The sequence below is a fragment of the Choloepus didactylus genome, chromosome 21, assembly GCF_015220235.1.
Source record: "Choloepus didactylus isolate mChoDid1 chromosome 21, mChoDid1.pri, whole genome shotgun sequence".
Lineage (NCBI taxonomy): Eukaryota > Metazoa > Chordata > Mammalia > Pilosa > Megalonychidae > Choloepus > Choloepus didactylus.
Window position 1 is genome coordinate 28,395,970 of NC_051327.1, and position 19,754 is coordinate 28,415,723.

The 19,754-nt window shown below is 53.9% G+C and overlaps 2 protein-coding genes across 15 annotated transcripts in view; both read left to right on the forward strand.

The window, feature by feature from the left end:
- The first annotated feature begins 118 nt into the window (after positions 1 to 118).
- Positions 119 to 14,884, forward strand: JPT2 (Jupiter microtubule associated homolog 2). The gene is made up of 5 exons (XM_037814961.1): positions 119 to 203; positions 2,986 to 3,134; positions 7,522 to 7,664; positions 11,199 to 11,247; positions 12,153 to 14,884. The coding sequence occupies exons 1-5, from the start codon at positions 160 to 162 to the stop codon at positions 12,329 to 12,331; spliced, it is 564 nt and encodes a 187-aa protein (XP_037670889.1). The 5' UTR covers positions 119 to 159; the 3' UTR covers positions 12,332 to 14,884.
- Positions 14,885 to 17,450: 2,566 nt separating this feature from the next.
- MAPK8IP3 (mitogen-activated protein kinase 8 interacting protein 3) overlaps positions 17,451 to 19,754 on the forward strand; it is a 53,151-nt gene continuing 50,847 nt past the window's right edge. For 13 of the 14 annotated variants that reach the window (XM_037814508.1, XM_037814512.1, XM_037814510.1 and 10 more), the window contains exon 1: positions 17,451 to 17,868. In XM_037814508.1, the coding sequence (XP_037670436.1) occupies positions 17,542 to 17,868 (327 nt within the window). In that variant the 5' untranslated portion in view covers positions 17,451 to 17,541. The remainder of the gene's footprint in view (positions 17,869 to 19,754) is intronic. The other variant, XM_037814511.1, reaches the window with a different exon arrangement.

The following is a 19,754-nucleotide window of genomic DNA, read 5'->3' on the forward strand; positions in this document are numbered from 1 at the left end:
GCGTGGGGGCGGGTCCTTGGCTGCGGTAGGTTGCAGAGGCCTGACTGACGCTGCCGGCGGCCAATGGGCGGGGCAGGCGAGCGGGCGGGCCTCGGGTCGGCGCGCGGGGCCGCACGGGAAGCGCAGCGCGGCGGGCTGAGGGAGGCGCGGTGCGGCGACATGTTCCAGGTCCCGGAGGGCGAGCGCGGCCGGGCCGGCTCCAGGTGCGGCGGCGCGGGGGTGCGCACGGGCCGGGCTGGCGGCTGCGGGAGTGCGGGGCGCGGGGCCTCCGGCGTGGGCGGCCCGCAGCTGCGGACGGGGGCCACTCGGACCCTCCGGCCCTTCCCGCAGGCCGCGGCGCCGTCTCCCGCGCGCCTGCCCGCACCCCTCCCTGCGGCGGAGCCTCGGCGCCAGGGCCGACCTCACTGCCCGGAGCTGGCTCGTGGGCCCGGTGCGCCGCTGGGCCTTTCGGCACGCGGAGCTTGGACTTCCGGCTTTTGTCTCGGTTTTCGTCTGACAGTCACCTGTGCGGAGCAGGCAGCGGTACCCGGAAGGCCCCGCAGTGGGCAGCCGCCCCCGCCGGATCCGGTTTTCTCCTTTTGTCGCTCGTGTTAACTTCTTAAACGCTTTTAAGGACTAAGTCGTCGTGAGCCCAGAGCGTCATCTGCCGCGCAGCCCACCCCAGGGGGTCCTGCGGGGAAGGGGCCGGGAAGGGCGGTGGTACGGGGGACAGTGCCAGCGCTTGTGGGTGGAGCATTCACCCGCCTTGCTGTCCGCGGCGGCCGGGAAGGTGGGCGGGCGGGCGGGCAGGCGCGATCCCGGTGCTGCGCGCGGAGATGGGGCGCGTTTCCCGACCACCCCGGAGCCCCGAGCGCACCTCTGAGAAAAAATTCCTAAGGCGCCTCTTCCAGTCTACAAGTTAGGGCCGGCAGGGCTGGCTGGAGGCTCTCGGGGTGAGCGGCGCCCGTGGCACAGTTCACCGGGAAACAGAAGGGAATGTGGGTGAGATCCTTTGATATAAATGCTGAGTGGGAGCATTAATCTCTCGGACGATGACTCTGAACCCCTCACGCTCAACCTTTCCTGAGAGCGGGGTCAGAAATTGACCCGAGTGAGCTCCTGGCCTGACCAGCCCTTGCGGGGGGCCTCGTGGCCGGCCTGGCCTCCAGGAGGAGGGAGCCTGGAGCCGCCCCAGCAGCCGGCCGCTTCCTCCTCCCCTGCTTCAGTCAGCGGGTCCCTTTGTGTTTACACTGCCCGGCACTGGCGCCGGGAAGCGGTGGTGGAGTTAGCGAATCAGCCCCACAAGGAGCGTCGAAGTCAGGCTGACTCCGCTGCCGAAGTTAGCTGCAGAGCCGGCACCCTGCGGCATGCCAGCATTTTTGGAGGGGTTCATTTTTAAAGAGGATATCGGCAAAAGGAGAAGAATCTTCCTTTTAGGATGTTGAAGAGGGAAAACTAGGAGTGTTCCTTGGCATCTTCTGCTAGGGATCCATCAGAAGTTCCGTGAGTTGGTGGCCATCTTAAAGGCAGTGGCAGCGGGTGGAGGCCTCATAAGGCTCGCACTTGATTTTCCCCTAAATGCATTAGGTGGCCGCTATGCCCACCCAGCCAGCTTTCCCTCTCCTTGGACCCTCCACTCTTCAGATTTTCACCCAGCCACCTTTTTTTTTCTCTTGTTGAGGGATTATCCTATGTTAGAGGGATTTGTTTTCCCGCCGGCTCCACGTCCGTTGAGCCGGGTATGCCGCTCTCCTTGGTGTGCACTTTTGAACATCTGCGATGACATCTGGAAGGGACGCTGCAAGAGGCAGGAGTCATTAGAGGCGTTGCCACTTGGTGACTCATAGCTCCACGGCGCTCAGCTGCACCCGAGCCGGTGTTGACGGAAAGGTCCCTTTAACTCGTGGGCCCATGCGCTCGAGCCCCTGCCTGCTTACCAGGCCGCCTGGCTGGGGCGCTTGGCCTCTCAACAGGGATCTCTAGGCTCACACATTTTTTCTGGCCCAGTTTTTCTTTTCTTCATTCTGTTTCAAAGTAAAAATAAAATTTAGAAAAATATGCAGAATAATATATTGAATCCCAGATGTAGCATTTGGGCCTTTCCATATCCGTCTCTCACGTCCCGATCCCGGGCCCTGTCTGCACAGAGAGGGCATGGCTGAGCCACTGCCTTGACCTCACCGGTCCCGGACACCACCTCCCGGGCACTGCCAAACCGGAGGCTCTGGGGCCAGGGCTTCCCTCCTCTGTCCGTAGGTCCAGGACAGGCTCTCGAGGAGCCTGGAGAAGGGTCCAGTCACCAGGTTCAGAGTGCATCTACCCTGAATCTGATCTGATCAGTTCAAGACCTTCAGTTTGTCAAACAGGTCCGTAAAAGTAAACCGTGAGCTCATGTCGGCGTGGGATTTGGTGCTAGATTCAGTGCCATTCTGGAGGGGGTAATTGCTGTCCCTTTTCCCAAAGAGCTGCCTGTGCCACCCAGGGGCAAGAACTTTTGCCGCCCTGAGCTTGGGGGCCGGGAGAACGTTGGGCCTCGGTCCTCTGGACGAGTGGTCAGCGGGCCACACTGAGCCCCCCAGATGGGGGGCCTCCAAGGCCTCCTGCAGCCCTTTCTCATTTGAGCCCAGGTATTTAAAACAGCGTTCTCCTGGAGAAGCAACTGCTTCCCTTCATCAGGGACTCCAGCCAGGCAGGTTCACATCCCCCAGGCTGCCCACCGCAGTGCTGGACCCTCCATGTTCTGCTTTCCGGCCGCCAGCAGGTGCCAAGAATTCTGTTCACTTCACTCTGGCTCTCCTGACTAGACACCAGACAGTTAAAATCACCTGGAAGTCTTTTGGTATAACCAAGCTGTATGTAGAAAACTTTGAGGGAATCTTAGGATGCCAGAGGAGGTGTGCCGTGTGCCAGCATCGGCAGTTGTGGAGTCTGGTTCTGCCTTTGGCCCCTGTGGGGCGCTGAGCGTGCAGGGTGGCCACCAGTAACCTGTGTTTTCTCTGTACACAGGGCCATGAAACCCCCGGGAGGAGACTCCAGCAGTCCTTTTGGAAGTCCAGAAGAAGTCGTTCCTTCAAGCAGGCCCAACAGGATGGCATCGAACATTTTTGGACCAACTGAAGAACCTCAGAACATCCCCAAGAGGACAAACCCCCCAGGTAGGGGCTTTGCAAACCTCTCTTTGTTCTCTGCTGCCCTTTCTGCATATTGATCCTTCCCAGGGCTTTCTGGCACAGATTAGCCGCAGTTACCCAAGTCCTCTTGGAATAAAGGAATGGTCTCCTCCAAATGTTTGTTTTCTCTTTTGAAGGTGGCCCAAGCACTCTTGAATTCTCCTCCATCTATTTGACAGGCATGGAGAACCACGGAGTCGTGACAGGGTCCGAGCTCCTGCTGGGGGGCTCATGGTGGGGTAAAGGATCGGACCTTGTCCTGCAGACCCCTGGAGGATCCAGGGACAAGATTCCTGAAACATGCACACACTGTTGCAGGTTTAGACGTTTTTCTTGGGGAGAGGTTTTGTTTTTTATCAGATCGTCAAAGGGATTGAAACTAAATTCTTGAATTGGTCTAGCACTTGTCTGCTCAGTTTTTCCCAGCTCACCTCACCTTGTGGTAGTTGTGGTGCAAGAGGGTTTGTAGCTGTTTCCCTTGGCTGGCAGAACAGCCAGTGGAGGAGCTGTGTAGTGGTGCGTGCCTCAGTGTTTCCCTTACTCTGTATCCGTGAGGGAAAGCAAGGTTTGTTCCTGCCTTAAAGCTTCAAGAGGACGGGCCTGGGAGCTGGTATGTCATAAAGAGGATGAACTCGCACAGACACGAAGCTAGAACTACTGCCTCACCCTAATTTGGAGTTCCAGTATTTTTTGACCAGGCCTGGAGGAACAAAAACAGCAGGTGCAGAGCTAGTTTTTCAGTTGGTTGTGTGTTCGGTGGTGAGTGTTGGGTTTCTGGGTGGCCAGGCTGGCTCACCTTGCCCTGGCGTGTGCTGGGCGCCCGGAAACGGGCAGCCTGGGGGCAGTGCCGCTTGTGCGTCCCATAAGGTCTCACAATCCCCGGGCGCTCTCGAGAGGGCACAGGATGTCGGGATGACCGTGGCTCTTCCCTTTGCTGAGTCATGGCCTCCCACAGTCCGGCTCTTGTTGGGTTTGTTTTCCTTCCCATCAAGGGCCCTTTGAGAGGTGTCCTGAGGGATCGTCAGGGAAACTGCTCTCTATGTCCAGCACCGAGGCCCGAGCTCTCCCTGTGCCTTGGCCCCCCAGCCCTCCATTCAGGGCGCAGCTGCAGACTGCACTTGGGGGCCGGGAGTGTGCGCCATGTACCAAGCAGCACTCGAGCAAAGGTTCACCAAAGAGGGTCCTTGGTGGTTCTCTAATTTTCCTCACAGGCTTGTGTTCTTTGCTGGTTTCCTGGTTTAGATTTTCTGCAGGTGCTGTCCCTGTTCTAATTCTGATGGTTCCTGTCATGGCTGGTTCACTCTTTTCTGGGCCTCTGCCTGGACCTGTGCTGAGGGCATTGCGTGTGTTTTTTTCACGTAGTCTTTACTACAACTCTAGGGGGTCGGTGCTTTCACCTCCGTTACCGAAGAGGCAGCTGAGGGTCATGGTGGCTCCCTGCTGTGTTTGAGGCCCCACGGCTAGTGAGTGGTGGAACTGGGGCCTAAACCTCCCTCCTCGGCGCACCTGCTGGGGTAAATGTCTCCAACCGGAACGGCTGGGCCAAAGGCACAGCACTGGCGGATTCTGGCTGCAGCTCTTGGAAGGGGTGGTGCAGCTTGACCCATAACGTGTATGCCTGCTTGTTTCGCCCAACTTGTTTGCCAGTATGCTGTTGTGTATCTTTTGCAATCTGGTTTTAAAACATTTGTATCTGGAGTTTGTATTTCTTCAGTTTTCAAGACTAAGGTTGTCTTTCAAGTAAAATGTTGAGTAATAGAGACCAGACACAGCAATTCCAAACAGCGTAATTCCTTCTTTATCGAGTTCAAAAACAGAACAGGTTGTTCAGCATTTGCACGTGTAAGTGCGGTAATGGTTTTTCCAGAAGACACGGGAGACCGATGGCCTCTGGTAGGAGGTGGGGGGAGAGAACACAGGGTTTCTGGGAAGCGGCGCTGCACTGCGCCAGCGGCTCCGTGGGTGTTTGTGCTAAAATTATTTGTTGTGGTTAGGTCTTAGCAACTTTTCAGTCTTATGCTTCACTTTTTTTTTTTTTTTTAATTTAAGAATGAGTAGTGCTTATAATCAAACATTTCAAATTAAGTTTCTTTGATCTTTCATTTTGTAAGAAAGCTGAATGGATGTCTTGAAGGCATTTCCATGCACCTTTGTAGCACCCCCAGGAATAAACAGTGCCATAGGGGTTGGCCTCGAGTCCTCGTTTTCTCCTCCCAGTGGTCAGGACAAGTTTGGACACATGGTGGTAATGATTCCCCACAGCTCAGCCCGGCCCTGCTCTACACTGCACGTGTGTGAACTTGTCTGTTCTCGCCAACCCCCTAGGCGGGTACTGTTATCGTTTATTACCTTTTATTAAAGTTGAGAAAATGGATGAAAAGAAGCCTGCACAGCCAGCACGGGGCTGAGCGCACAGGGTTTCCCATTGTCTTCATTTCTCAGCTGCTAAACACACACCACACATTGGGTCGGCTTGATGATGGAGACTTTTGCTCACAGTTTTGAGGCTGGGAGAAGTCCGAACTCAAGGCCTCAACAAGGCTTTCTCCCCCACAGACTGGTACTTCGGGGCTGGCTGCCGGTGATCTTGGTCCTTGGCTTTTCCATCACATGGCCATGCACATGGTGGTGGCATCTGCTCCTTTCTCTTCTGGGTTTGGTTGACCTCCAGCTCCTGGCTGCTCCCAAGGGGTCTTCCTCTGGGGACTTCTCTAGGAGGCGTCGGCAGTAGGGATAAGACCTGTCCTGGCTTCCTTGGGCCACGCCCTAACTGCAGTCACCCCATCCAAAGGTCCGGTTTATCCGCAGAAATGAATCGGGATTTAAGCACATGGTTTCTGGGGTACAGGCTGCCTGGGAGGGAGGCCTATGGCTGAGGACATGTGAACATGCAGGTGTGCATCTTCCTGAGGAAGGGGTCCCACGCATTCCCTAAGCGTTCAAGCACCCCAAGAAGGCAGAGAACCCCAGCCTGAGCCCCTCCACCATTCGGTTGCTCTGTCACCCATAAGGCCAACAAGAGCACCCCACTGGGAGCCCCTCCCCTCAGGAGTGCCCCAGCATTTCACCCCAGGTGTTCACAGGGTGCCCGTGGCCTGCGGTGACTGCTGTGTGGGTTAACTTCTACAGCCAAAAGGAAAACACAGAAGACCACAACTCTGTTACCAAGAGTATGTCGGGCATCTTGCTCTCGCCCCTAGCTTGACCCACCACCTTCTTGCATACCCAGCCTCATCCCCACAGGTAACCTTTTTGTGGGGAGTGGGGTGTCAATCACTTTATTTTTCTATTCAGATAGAAGCAAATAAGACTCCCCCATTTTTAATTTCTATTTCCCCTTTTCCCTTTACGTTAAAAGTTGCGTGATAGGTAAGCTGTTTTGCACCTTTTTTTCTCACTGAACGGTAAGTCTGGAAGGTCTTTCTTTATCAGCATGTGGAAGGTGCAGCCGATGTCTGTCAAGCAGTAGGGTCTCGGGCGTGGTTCTAAGCATTTGCCCCATGAGCTCAGGTAATCAGCAAAGGTCCCTGTGGCCCTGCAAGGTGGGGCCTCTCACTGCCCCATCTCCAGGTGAAAAGGTGGGCCCAGAAAGGCCAAGCACCTTGCCTGGCATCACACAGTTGGTTACTGGAGCGTGTCTTCTTTCCCCTTGTGAGCTACAAACCCTGGTCCACCAAGGCCGCGTTTCCAGTGGCCCCACCTCCCCTGAGCACAGAGCCGTGCCTGGGTGTGCTGGGGGAGAAATGACCCAGGCGGGGCTGGGCGGCCGCCTCTGTTTGGCGCAGGCGTCTGCTCTTCACGGCCAGCCTGAGCCATCAGTTTATTACGAGTCGCATCTCAGACGCGCACATTTCCATCTTGGCTTAGCAAGTCACTTAGAGTTGGCAGCAGAGCTAACTGCCTGCAATTTGCAGATATACCCAGTTGTCACCAAAGGTTCCAGGCAGAATGAGGTCAGAAGAACAATGAATAAATTTTATTTTCCAGATTTCAGATATGCCTTGGATAGGGCATCTTTTGGAATTCAGAGCCCCATGTGACCCAAAAATTCAGCAAATGTTTATTTTCAGTCTACTAAAAACTTTTTCTGGGCTTAATGAATAACAGGAATGCATGAAAAGTTCAGTTAAGGAAAACTCTTGAGAGAAAATGTGCTATTTTATGCTATCTCACTACTAGAGGCCCCAGGTAAAGGGGTTGGGTTTTTCGTGGTCGTCAGGGATCCTCATTAGCCCTGTCGTCCTGCCCTCTTGGCCTAGAGCCTGGATTGGCACAAGGGCGTGTGTGCAAGGAGGGCTCTGAAGGGGGACCCATGTAGGAGCTGTCAGATGGATGTCCCGGGCTGCTCACCATTTTGTCGTTCTCTCTGCAGGGGGGAAAGGAAGTGGAATCTTTGACGAATCTTCGCCTGCACAGGTTCGACAGCGTCTGAACCCTCCTGGTGGAAAGACCAGTGACATCTTTGGGTCCCCCATCACTGCTGCTTCCCCCTTGGCACACCCAAACAAACCCAAGGTATGCTCTGCCTGCAGATAGCAGATGTGAAAGGAAAGCAGACGTTGAGCCAGGGACCTTCTTAAAAAGCTCCAAGGCAGGCGTGACTGTTATGAGGGGACATACGATGAAGGGTGTTGCTTTTCCTGAGGCAGTTGGTAGTCACTGAGTTTCGAGTCTCCTGTGAGTCATCTGGGAGGTGTATTCCAACCCCATGACGCCTGGCATGCAGCAGGAACTGCGGTCGCAGTTGATTCGTCTGGGGGGGGGGGGTGGCGGCCGGTTGCTAAATCCTAGGCTCCCAGGATTGCTCAGAGGGTACCGGCGGCGGGGGCTCTTTCCCGGAGGCGAGGGCGAGGCGGGGGACTTGGCCAGGTCCCCGGCGGGGTGGCGTGCAAAGTATGGAGGGCGGCGAGAAAGGAACAGGCGGGACACGGTTCTTTTTAGGGTGAAGAAGCCAAGAGAGAGTTTATTAGGGGAGAGTACAAGCTTATATTGGGCATTTAGAGGGCGGGGTAGCTGTAGAGGTTAAAGGCTTGGATTGGTTCTGAGAGGGTGCGGAGGTTGATTGAAAAGGGGCGAGAGTTGCTCCGGTAACGGTGTCTGGCAACAATGTATGCGCACTGGTGGTGATGGGAGTTGCACTGGCAACGGGGAGTGTCCGGGCAAGATAAGGGGGTGGGGAAAAGGCGGTTCCCTCCGGCAAGCCTCCCCTAACAGTTGTATTTTGGGTGAGGAAATGGGGCCTGCCTCCGGCCTCACTTTCCCAGGCCCGGGGGGCTGCGGAGGGCGCTGTCGCCCGTGCCCACCACCCTCCCCAGGGGCTGATCAGGTCCCCCAGCCCAGGCCCGCCAAGTTGAAGCACGTAATCAGTGTCCCGCAAGGAACCAGTCTCATGGCTGCTCGTGGTGAACGTGTACTACAGAAGGTCTGGGCTCTTCCCTGGGCCTCCCGAGGGGCGGTGGGAGCATGTGTAAAGGGGACCTACGGCACAGGGATCCATCCCTTAGGCATTTTGCACTGATTGTATTTCATTTTGGAAAGGAAGCACGGTGGCCTTTTCCCCCCAATAAAAGGTCTAGTCCTTGTGCTTCATTACATGGATTTTTGGTTTGTGGCCAAAGCGTAACTGATACCTCTGAATCAGTGAAGGGCACCATGGAGCGCGAGGAGCACCTTCCCCCAGGGGTGGGTGGAAAGCAAGGGAACCTCGGGCTCTGTGACTGTACGTGGCCTGTGCAGGTGTTGGTCAGTGCTGCGCGGCCTCCCCAGGCTTGAGTAAAGCCAGTTCTGGCTCTCCTGACAGCCAGAGCCCTGCTGCCCTGGCTGAGGCCCTCCTCCCTGTGCATGGTGAGTGTCCCAGGGGTTCACCACTGCCAGAGTGCCTGAGTAATCATGACTAACAATATTCCTAACCTACGTGTTAGCTCCCCCACCTTTTTGTGCTCAGAAGACACCTTCTAGTTTCCTAGAGGAGCAAGTTCTTAACTCCTCCTCTCCTTCTGGAATTACTGATGCCTAGAAAATCTCTGCTCTCATCACCAAGGAGCCTGGCTTGGCTTGCTCCCCGTCTCTCCTGTGCAGCCATCTCGCAGCATGTCTCGTTTCCAGTCTGGAGCTTCTGAGTTTTTGAGGAAAACAAAACGAGACTGGGAGGGAAGTTTAGAGCCATGTGTGTCCCCAGAAGGAAGGCCAGGGGTTAAAACATGGGAATGTATAACACGTAAATCTTGTGGCAGATAGTGAGTGTGATTAATTGTACAAATATAAAAAAAGTTATTGCATGAACTAGAACAAATGTACAACACTGTGACAAAGAGTTAATAATAGAGGGGTATATGGTGGGGGATATACCTATTCCAAGCTATGGACTAGAGTTGACAGTAATATCTTAATAGTCTTTCGTTATTGTTAACAAATGTACCACATCAATACCTAGGGGTCAGTAATAGGGGGAGATAAAGGATATGGGATATTTTGGGGTTTCTCTTTTTGGGGGTGGGGGGTATAAAAAGATTATAAAATTGTGGTGATGATTGCACACCTATGCGGTGAGACTGTGAGCCACTGATTGTATACACTGGATGGATTGTATGGTGTGTGAATATATCTCAGTAAAATTGCGATTAAAGGCAGCAGGGGAGGGGGCATCTCTGGCTTCGGTCAGAACCTGGGCTGGTCCAGAACTGTCCTAAGAGTTGGCAAGTCTCCACCGAGGACAGGGCTTGAGTGGGCCGAGCACGAAGGGAGGGCGCTGCCTGCCGTCCTTGACCACTGCAGTGACGTGTGTTGTCTGGAGGAGCACAGGCCGTCTGTGCGACCGGGGAGAGGATGAGGGGGACAGGAGAGAGCCACCCCCTTGTCTGTTTTGACCCAGCAGGATGGAATAAATGGGTGGTCCCAAGCCCAGGGCAGGGGATGTGCGCGGTGAGCTGCGCACACCTGGCAGTACCAGAGACAAGGACATGACCTACAGCTGCTAGGCTCATGTTGGGTGGACCCAGGGCCTTTGGAGAGGCTGCTGCCCAGAGTCAGGGCCGCTGGGCCTCCAGTGAGTCCAGTGGCTGCGTGGACTGCAGTGCTCCAGGTGTTTAGATCTCACAGGCCCGTGGTGATATGAAGAACAAACTTGTTTGTCACCTTTGGAGGAGCCAGAGGAACAGCTATTCATTGGGAAAAGTGATAAACAGAGGGACAGAGTCAAGCATTTAACTCGTGTTTCCTGTGTGAGTCACACCTTGGGATAAGAGCCGTAAGAAAAGATTCCTTTTCTTAAAACAGCGTTCCAGTCTAGTGAATGAAGACGGAAGAACAGAGTTTGAATAACACCATTTTGTAAACTTGTAATGAAATAATGGATAAAGGCAACGATTGGCAGCTGTTAACTTCTCCAACAAGAGACATCCAGACACCGTGATGCTTTGTGATGGAAGCCTGTATCTCCATTGACGTCGTCTTGTCGAGACATCCAAGCCTTGGGTCACATCAGGCACTGGGTTGGCCTGCGGGGTTTCAATCAGAACAGTGCAAAATAGGAGGAAACCCTATGACAGACAGTAGCAGAAGGTCCTAGAGATTGAGAAGAGACTTGAGACAGGCATCCAAAGGCAGTGTGTGACCCTCGTTTGTATCTTGATTAAAACCTGACAATTAAAAGAGCAGGATAATTTGAGAAATTCAAATACTGTGTTTCTAGTATTTGTGGAATCATTAATTTTTGCAGATGTGAGAGTGTCATGGTTGTGGGTTTTGTTGTTTGTTATATTTTTTAAGGCTGTTTTAGAGTTACGTCTTGAAATATTAGTGAAAAAGCACAGTACGCAGGATTTAGATTGGGGGAGACGGCTCATGGGCGCTGTCCTAGCTGTGTTGGCAGGCTCTGTGGGTCTTCGCTGCACCGTTCCCTCTACTTGCTTTATGGTTGGAATTGTCCAAAATAAAAAAAACTTTTAAAAATTAAATAAAGCCAAGGTCCTTTGTGCCCTGGTTACATGTCCATTGGAATGTGGGTAGAAAGTTTCTGAATCCCATCCTGACCTGTTTGCCTCATTGCAGGACCATGTTTTCTTACGTGAAGGAGAAGACCCGAAGCTGGAACCACAAGGTGAGATTTTTGTTTTCTGTCCCTCTCCTGAGTGCCTTGCTCTTGACGAGTGACTGTGTGTGCCCCTTGACAACAAAAGGGTGTGTTCCTCTCGCCCCTTCTGGGTCAACTGGCTAAAACCAGCGTGGTCGGGTTTATCGCTGTGAGGCCGGGGAGATGGGCTTAGGTATTTCCAGAACTTTCCAATTGATTACAGTAGGCTTTTCTTCACTTCTTAGCATTGCTAATCAGCCCAGGCCTGAGACTAAGTCCTTTTCTTAGTAGCTGACCTTCTGTGCTAAAGGGCAGGGATCTAAAACCTCAGTGAACCACAGGCGAGGGGAAAGTTGGCAGGAAAAGAAGGATGAGAAGTGGAAGGGAAAATATGGGGAGGGGGCCCACCTGCTTGGGTGTCCAGGGGTGAGCTGAGCCACTCCGTGTGCCAGGCTGGAAGTCGGAATCTGAGTCCCACCCACGCCTCTAAGCAGATGTGGCCATTTGCTTCTGCCTTTGGGACCCTGTGTCCATAAAGGGACAGCAGAGATATGTGGGAGTCCATTCCACCCTCCTTCAGGATCCAGAGGAAAAATACCCGAGGCCTCCTACGGAGACAAGCTCCCCCTCCTCCTTTTCCTGCTCACTTTGAGTAAGTTTGCTTTTTAGACCTGGGGTGGGAAAAGGGGAATGGAGTGAGCCTTCAGGAAGAAGCATTGACTTCATCAGGACTAAACCAAGGAGGCAAGTGCTGAGCCCAGCTTTCTGCCCCGCTCACATTCTGCACCTGGTGCTTTATTTTTGTTCCTCTTCCTGGTCAACATGTGAATTTCTTGCAGGCCACTCCATGACACAGACTGTTCATTCATGCCACTTGACTTTGGGGGTGTGGGCAGCCTCTAATGGGGTGGTGTGCTGACTCTGTCCCACAGCTGCAGCGAGCGCCCCACCAGGGGATGAGAAAGGCAGCCCGAGAGGAGCAGACCGTGCTTGGGAGCAGGAGCCCATGCCCAGGGTCGACAGCCATGAGCCCAGGCTGGGGCCGCGGCCACGCTCACACAACAAGGTCCTGAACCCTCCTGGGGGCAAGTCCAGCATCTCTTTCTACTGAGGACACCGCCACTCCCCTGCAGCCAGACAAGACACTCAAGAGCTGGGGTATCAAGTATAGTTTCTTTTAGCCCAAGAGAGTGGGGGTGGGGAGCTGGTTTGTTGTGCATCTGAAGCTGCTTGGAGTTTTCATGGCCATCGGTGACAGCTGTGCAAAATACAGTGCCTTCTGGGTTCTGAGGAGACATCTTCGTGGGGATAAAAGCACCTCCCCAGGTGCATGCTCATGTGTGATTCCAGATTCTGAGGGAACTACAGCGGGGTGGGAGGGGAGATGGTCCCAGGCGGCGGGATCTCCTGTGCACTCGGACCGTCAGGGTTCTGCAGGCTGCACGGGCGTTTACAAATGTCCGAAACAGAGCAAACCCTACAGCAATTGAAAGGACACCAAAGCCAGTCATTGCCTTGGGACAGAGGAATGAGGCACAAGCAGAAACACTAACACACAGCAGGCTGGGGTGGGGGTGCTGGATAAGAACCTCCTTTCAATCCTGTGACCTTCGGCCCTTTGTGGAAGCAGACTCGGTCCCTGAGCATGCCGCTGCTTAGCCCAGTGTCTTGTTCGGTCTTTTCTGGAAAATCCTGATTACGTTTCCTTGGCAGCTCCCAACAAAAGCCAAAGAGTTGCATTTAAAGTGTACTCTGGGAGTGTTCTGCTAGACAGTTTGGCTTTTCCTCTAGTTCTCAGTCTTAACGCTTGCTGAAAGATTTTTGTATCCTGATCCTCTGAAGTGCCCAGTCTCTGTCCCCTAAAGCCTTGGCAACATCGCAGAGAGGAGTCGCTGCCTTTCTTTCCCAGGGAGGGGTTTCCGTGTCTTGACATGTCGGTTTTGCATGAGTCGTTCCTTGTTCCTCTCGTGAGCCTTAAACCGAGGTCTTTGGCTTTCACCAGTGATGTGTAAAGCTGCAGTGCTTCCACAGGGGTCCTCTGACGTCTGAGGGCGTTTCTCATCTATTCACGTCTGTCCAGGCAATGGGGTTGATTAATGTGTTCCTCTGTCTCACTTTATTCCTGCTGATGGGAAGAAGAGATACTTGAGAACCTAGGGTTCTTCAATTCAAATTCTTGAATAGTATCTCAAGAGCTATTTTTAAAGTACCAGCTTCACATAAATGACTGTTTCTGATGCCTCTCCAGGAAAGTCACTCAGGCACACCAAAGAGGAGGGGTTGCTGAGGCCACCCTCTGTAAAGCATTGCAGAGCCTCCAGATCATATCCACAAACAACCTTCCGCAGAAGACTGGAGACCTCAGGCCAGCAGAGAAAGTAGCTTAGCAGCAGAATCACAACTGGCCAAGACTCTGATGCTTTCCAGCGAAGATAACGGGCTGGTGAAGATGGTGGCCCTTTTGTCTTTAGGCAGAAGTTTCTCCCGGTCAGCCCTCAGGCTGCACTCTCAGTTCCCACAGCTGAGTCCTGCCTGGCTTTCTAACACGGGGGGTCTCGCTGGTAGTCGCTTTTGGGATGGGTGTCACGAGGCCCACACCAAGTGGTAGAAGTTGCCTCGTCTTTATTAAAACGGTCATGCAGTAGTTGGGTCGGTGACCTTCCCCGGCCCTGCCTCCATGCCTGTGGGAGATGCCTGCCGAGCACCACCTCTCCCTGGCAGCAGAGGGGCTGCACGTGGCTCTGCCAGCCAGCGGTCATTCTTCCCGTTCATCCACCCTGGAAACGCGCCTTGCCTCCAACTTTCATGTGGTTTGCCTCTCAAAGTCGTTTATAAGAAAGTTGTTTGGAATTTAGCCATTTTTTTCTCCATTTAAGAACGGTGTTGTAAATGGTGGTTAGATTTTGAAGCCCAAAAGCATTAACGTGTGTAACTTACAATGTCAATGGCATATTCTAATGGTGGAAATGCACTACCATTTGTAACCATGTTTTTGTGAGGAAATCATTTATGTTCCACATTGGATTGCAGAAAGAAACTCAAGGTTGGCGTTACAGGCTCACCCTTGTTCCTTTCCCCGACATCCCTGCTGGCACCAGCGGAGGAAAGCGCTTCCTGTTCCTGGCCCTGGCAGGGATGTCTGCTCTGGAGGCAGGAAAACAGAGATGGGGACAGTCTTTGGGGAATGAGGAAACCATGAGCTACAGCGAGAGCCCCTGGGCAGCAAGGACAGACCTTTCCGCCTCCCATTTCTTCCCATCCTCTCCCCCTTTCTTCTCCTCCATGACACTGCAGGGATGGGGTTCGGGCCATCCACATGGTCCTTTCACTGGGGGACGCGCAGGGAGATTTACTGCATAGAGCTCTGGGCGTCTGTGGGTATTAGGAAGACATTCTCAGCATTGGGCACTATCCGGAAGATTCAGAACCTCTTAGATTCTATCCTCAACCTCCAAGCTGCCTTGAGAAAGTACTAGTCTGTATTTTTATTAAGCCTTAAACCTTTTTTTAGTGCATTTGGTGCCAACATTTTTCTAGAGCTGTAACAAAACCAAAAAACCTGTACTCACATATCAGTGTAATTTTGATAGGAACATTTTGTTATTTTTACAAGGCAGAATTGGCTATAACAGTTGAATTAAACTTAGCAATCAAGTACTCAAAATCGTGTGCGTGTGTGTGCATGTTCCTCAAATGGCCATCTCCAAAGTAGCCTCAACATTATGGATTTAAGGTTTTTCATTTGAAAACTAAAGACGTTTAGCTTTGAGTAGAAACCTGTGTGGTTTTCACCTTCCATAAGCTAGAGATCGTTTCCTCGCAGACCAATTGTTTTCCCAAAGAACAAGGTATCAGACATGCCTCTAAGCTGGCCTTGAAACTTAGATGACCAGTATTGGGGGGGGGGGTGCTGCATTTGTCAGGCCCACCCTATAAAGAAAAGACATGCTGAATGCCTTTCCTCATTTATTTTCCTATGTCTTCAACACTTATCACATGGATGCAGGCTGATGCCTGCTGGATCAGGGACAACTATGAACTTCAGAAGGAAGCCCGACATGGGTTATGAAATGCATCTCTTCATTTGCTCAGCCCCACAAATGATCTGGAGTGCAGAGGGCAGCTGGAAATTACCTGTTTGCAACAGCCGCTCCAGCTGCAGGTGAATGCAGGTGAATGCTGAGGTCCCTGTCTCCAGAGGCTGGACGGTGGCTCCACCTCAGGTGAGGTCCTGAGTTACAGCCAGCCATGGGGTGTTGCTTCAGGCTCTGTGCTCCAGGGATGCACCAGCTGTTGGAAACTTGCACCATTATCTCTGTGGTGCTCTCAGTCAGACCTTGCAGGGCTGTATATACCTCCTTCCACTCAGTCACACCCTTGGTTGACCATTCGCTTCTGAGCTCGTATGTTCTTAATCCTTAGTATTCTTAGAGTATCATTACTGAGTTTCCTTTTTTATGTGTGGCTGCAAATGATGCTTTGTAAACAGAGATGAGGGAAACGTTACAGGGACTGAGGTGCCTTTATCAGGCATGAGAGGTATACACTTAGAAATTAAAGGGCAAGGTTTTTTTAAAACTTGTGTGCCCATCCTACAGTTAAAGGAGTTAAAGGATCTTGTACTAAGGAAAGAAAAACCTGAATCCCAAACTATCTTTCCAAATCTGAGAAGGAAGTCTACTCTTCTCTATTAGGAAGTAAATTCTAATTCCATTAGATTGAACTTTCAAGAATGTACTAGTTGTACTATTTGGTTAAAATCTGTTTGATTTTACAGCTTCAAGCAACAAATCTGCTCCAGTCATGTTAACCATCAAAATTAAAAAAGCTGATGGCCAAGTCAGCTGCTCTCTCCCTATGGTAGAGGTGACCGTCCCTGCCATAGCTACTTCAGGGGTTCAGAGGGGTTAAATTTCTGGGAATAGCCCAACGTAGAAGTTCTAAACATCCTCCAAAGCACTCACAAGCTTTCTCCATAACATGCTCAACAGGAAGAATTAAATATATTCCATCTTCTTTGAAGAATTTAAAACACGTTTCTACTTAACATTGACTGCATGCTTACTCTGCTGGAGATGGTGCTAAATCCCTTTTTGTGGGTTAGCTCACTTCATCTATCTGTTCATGACACATTGATAATATTTTTCAGCTCAGATTTGCAGGTTTGGAAATGAAGACTTAGATTCAGTAACTCGATTAGGATCAAAACCCAGGCAATCTGAATGTGAGACTGTTTGGAACCTCATATAACGTGCCTCTCAGTGGAGCGGGTGAACATTATACATCAAATACCGTTGCAAGAATAAAATATAGGGAAAATACAGTAGTGTTTAGGTTGTGATTGGGATAGGATGAGAGGGTTTGAGTTGGCTTTGAGGCATTTCCATAGGTTAAAGGCAGGGGAGGCACTGATAGGGTTTTGACCAGAATTCACAGCACTCATGTGGCCTCCAAAAACCTCGAAATGTCAAGTCTTGGGTTCCTAGTGCCCCTGGGTGCCCAGCAAAAGAAAAGGCCTGTCAACACCTCAGCTTCTCAGGTGAGGTCCCAGGAACACGAGCTAGGAGGGCTCCAGGAGCCTGAGCGAGTCGGCCAAGACAGACTGATGTAACTCACCAGATGCCAAAAACAAAACAGCGGAGACTGTAAGGAAGAAGAGCCTATCAAAACTGGTAAAATGTGAGAACATCAATTAGGGCGAAGAGAAATTTAAATACAAGCACTGAAATGAAGAACTCCATAGAGAGGTAAAATAGATAAGGCCGCAGAAAAGAAGCTGGAGGGACTGAAGGAGTTACACAGCAGGCGGGACGGAAATAGGCCGCGTCACGGGGTTCGGGACGCGACGGCCGGCTCGCGTCGCCCTGGGACCCCGAGCGGACCCGAGAAGCCGCGCCGGCCTTCCCGGGGGGGCAGGCACAGCCGGCTGTCGCCGCGCGGGGAGGCGGCTGGGAGGGCTGCAGGTCTAAGCAGCGCCTTTGATGTGCACTCCCGGGGTACGCGATACGTCCCGGGTCTCGAGGTTGCGGCACGAGACGGCGGAATCGGACCCTCGCGGCCCTGACCGCGACCGGAAGCGCGTCCCCCCGGCCCAGCCGAGCTTCCGCCCCCAGCCCGGCGTCCTCGCGCCCTGGGCGACCCCTGGCGGCGGGGGGGGGCGGGACTTCCGGGGAGGGCGGGGCTTCCGGCGAGTGAGTGACGGGCACGGCGGCGGCGGCGGCGGAGCCTGAGGCGACAGCGGCGGCGGCAGCGGCGGCGGGGACGGGCTGCGGCCTGCGGACCCTCGCGGCAGCCGGGCAGCGGGTCGCGCTGGCGGCGGCGATGGCCGCGCTGATGGAGATCCAGATGGACGAGGGCGGCGGCGTGGTGGTGTACCAGGACGACTACTGCTCGGGCTCGGTGATGTCCGAGCGGGTGTCGGGCCTGGCGGGCTCCATCTACCGCGAGTTCGAGCGCCTCATCCACTGCTACGACGAGGAGGTGGTCAAGGAGCTGATGCCGCTGGTGGTGAACGTGCTCGAGAACCTGGACTCGGTGCTCAGCGAGAACCAGGAGCACGAGGTGGAGCTGGAGCTGCTGCGCGAGGACAACGAGCAGCTGCTCACCCAGTACGAGCGCGAGAAGGCGCTGCGCAGGCAGGCCGAGGAGGTGCGTGGGCCCCGCCCGGGACCCCCGGACCCCAGCTCCCGGACCCCCTTTCTTCCCCCGCCCCGAGCTCCCAGCCCCCGGGCCCCGGACCCTGGCCTCGAGCCCCCCGTCCCAAGCCCACGGCCTCCAAGCGCTCGGCCCCGAGTCCCGGGCCCCCGGTCCTTCCCCCGCCCCGAGCCCCCAGCCCCCGGCCCCGAGATCCCGGACCCCAGACCCGAGCCCCGGGTCCCGAGTCCCAAGCTCCCGGCCCCGAGCCCTGGTTGAGCCCCTGGCCCCGAGCCCCCCGGCCCGGAGTCCTGAACCTGCCGCCCCGGCACCGCCCAGGGCTCGCCGTCAAAACAGCCCCTCCTCCCGTGCCCACCGCTCCAGATGCCGGTTCCTTTCGCTCGTGTGCGTCGCCATTCTGACGCCCCAGACCCCAGTTTTGCCGTCTCGGGTGGTGTGATTCTAACCCCCACCCCCACCCCCACCCCGAGGAGGTATGTCCGTGTCGGGGGACCTCTGTCTTTGTCCCTGTACGCTGTTTGGAAGATGTGTGGCATGAGCGGATTTGGTGGCTGGTAGAAACGCGTCACCAAAGCTGCAGTCGGGGCGCCCGGGATCCCCGGAGGTGTCCTTCGGACCCGGGGGGTGACAGCGTTAGCCAGGCAGAAGCGATGGAAGGCCCACCCTGGCTTTGGAGGCATTGGCTGTAGAATTGTGAAGCATTTGGTTGTGCTATAGGCTGCCTCCATAAACTGGGAACTGGTGGGGTTGGGACCGGCCGTGCGTTGGGGGAACACCACCCAGCCCCGAATGCTTGAGCATTGGTGCCACGCCTGACCTGGAGCCCCTTGTGGAAGAGGACAGCAGAGGGAAGAGACTCGGGGGGCGTGGGACCCTCCTGCTCGGCCGCAGACCCGCCCTGTGACCTTGCAGGCTTTGATTCTCCATCAGTCGGATGAGCCAGTTGCCCTAGCTGATCCCCAAGCCTGGGAATGCGCTTTGATCTAGGAGTAGGAAGTGTCCCATCAAATGCGTTGAAATTCCCTTTTAATTAATTTAACTCATCCTTGACTCCAGTACTGAAATATAAGATTGTTTCAGTATTTTGATTTTTCCTTAGACCGGGTCAGTTTACACCCTTCTTCGGGTTAAAGCTTATTTATAGAAAGGAACGGTATCTTGCATCATTCCTGCTTTGGGTGGCTTATTTTGCTGTGAGGTTTCCTGTATCTGAAACGAGAGGCTGCTGCTGTCTGTTGATGGGGTGCCCGGGCACCACCAAAACTGAGTTCACACTCTCAACGTAAGGGGGTGCAAGAGCTCGGAGAATGTCAGAGCTCAGAGCAGCCCGGCTTCCTTGGGTAGGAACCACCCGGGAAGTGGAGGGACCTGACCAAGGTCACACACTGCAGAGGAGTGGGACGGGTGCCCAGGGCGAGCCCTGACTCCCGGCTGGGCGCTTCCTTCCGAGTCAGGCTGCGGGGGTCAGAGTGCCGCCCCCAGGGGCTGGGGGCTCTGGTGGCCATTTGGTGCTGGCAGAGGTTGGGGCTGGTTTCTTTTCCTTCAGTAGTGGGTGAGAAGGAACTAAAAGGGCACAAGTCGAAAGGGACAATCTTGTGGCTAAGAATTATAGCCTTGCTTTAAAATTAGCTGCGCGTAGATCAGGCACTCTCTCCACTCTGTGCAGTTCAGATGCAACCACAAGCGAGTGCACTTTGCCCTCCTACTTACCCCCGCTGTGGACCGAGAGCTGTTGGGTGTGCATGTGGTTTTCAGACACAGTCAGCTTGGAGGCTGAGACCCAGCCCTGGGTGGCCACTCGGAGCAGCCTCGGAGCTTTGATTAGATGCTAGTTGTGTGTCCTTGGGAAGACCTCGGTGACGCTGCATTCTAGTTCAACG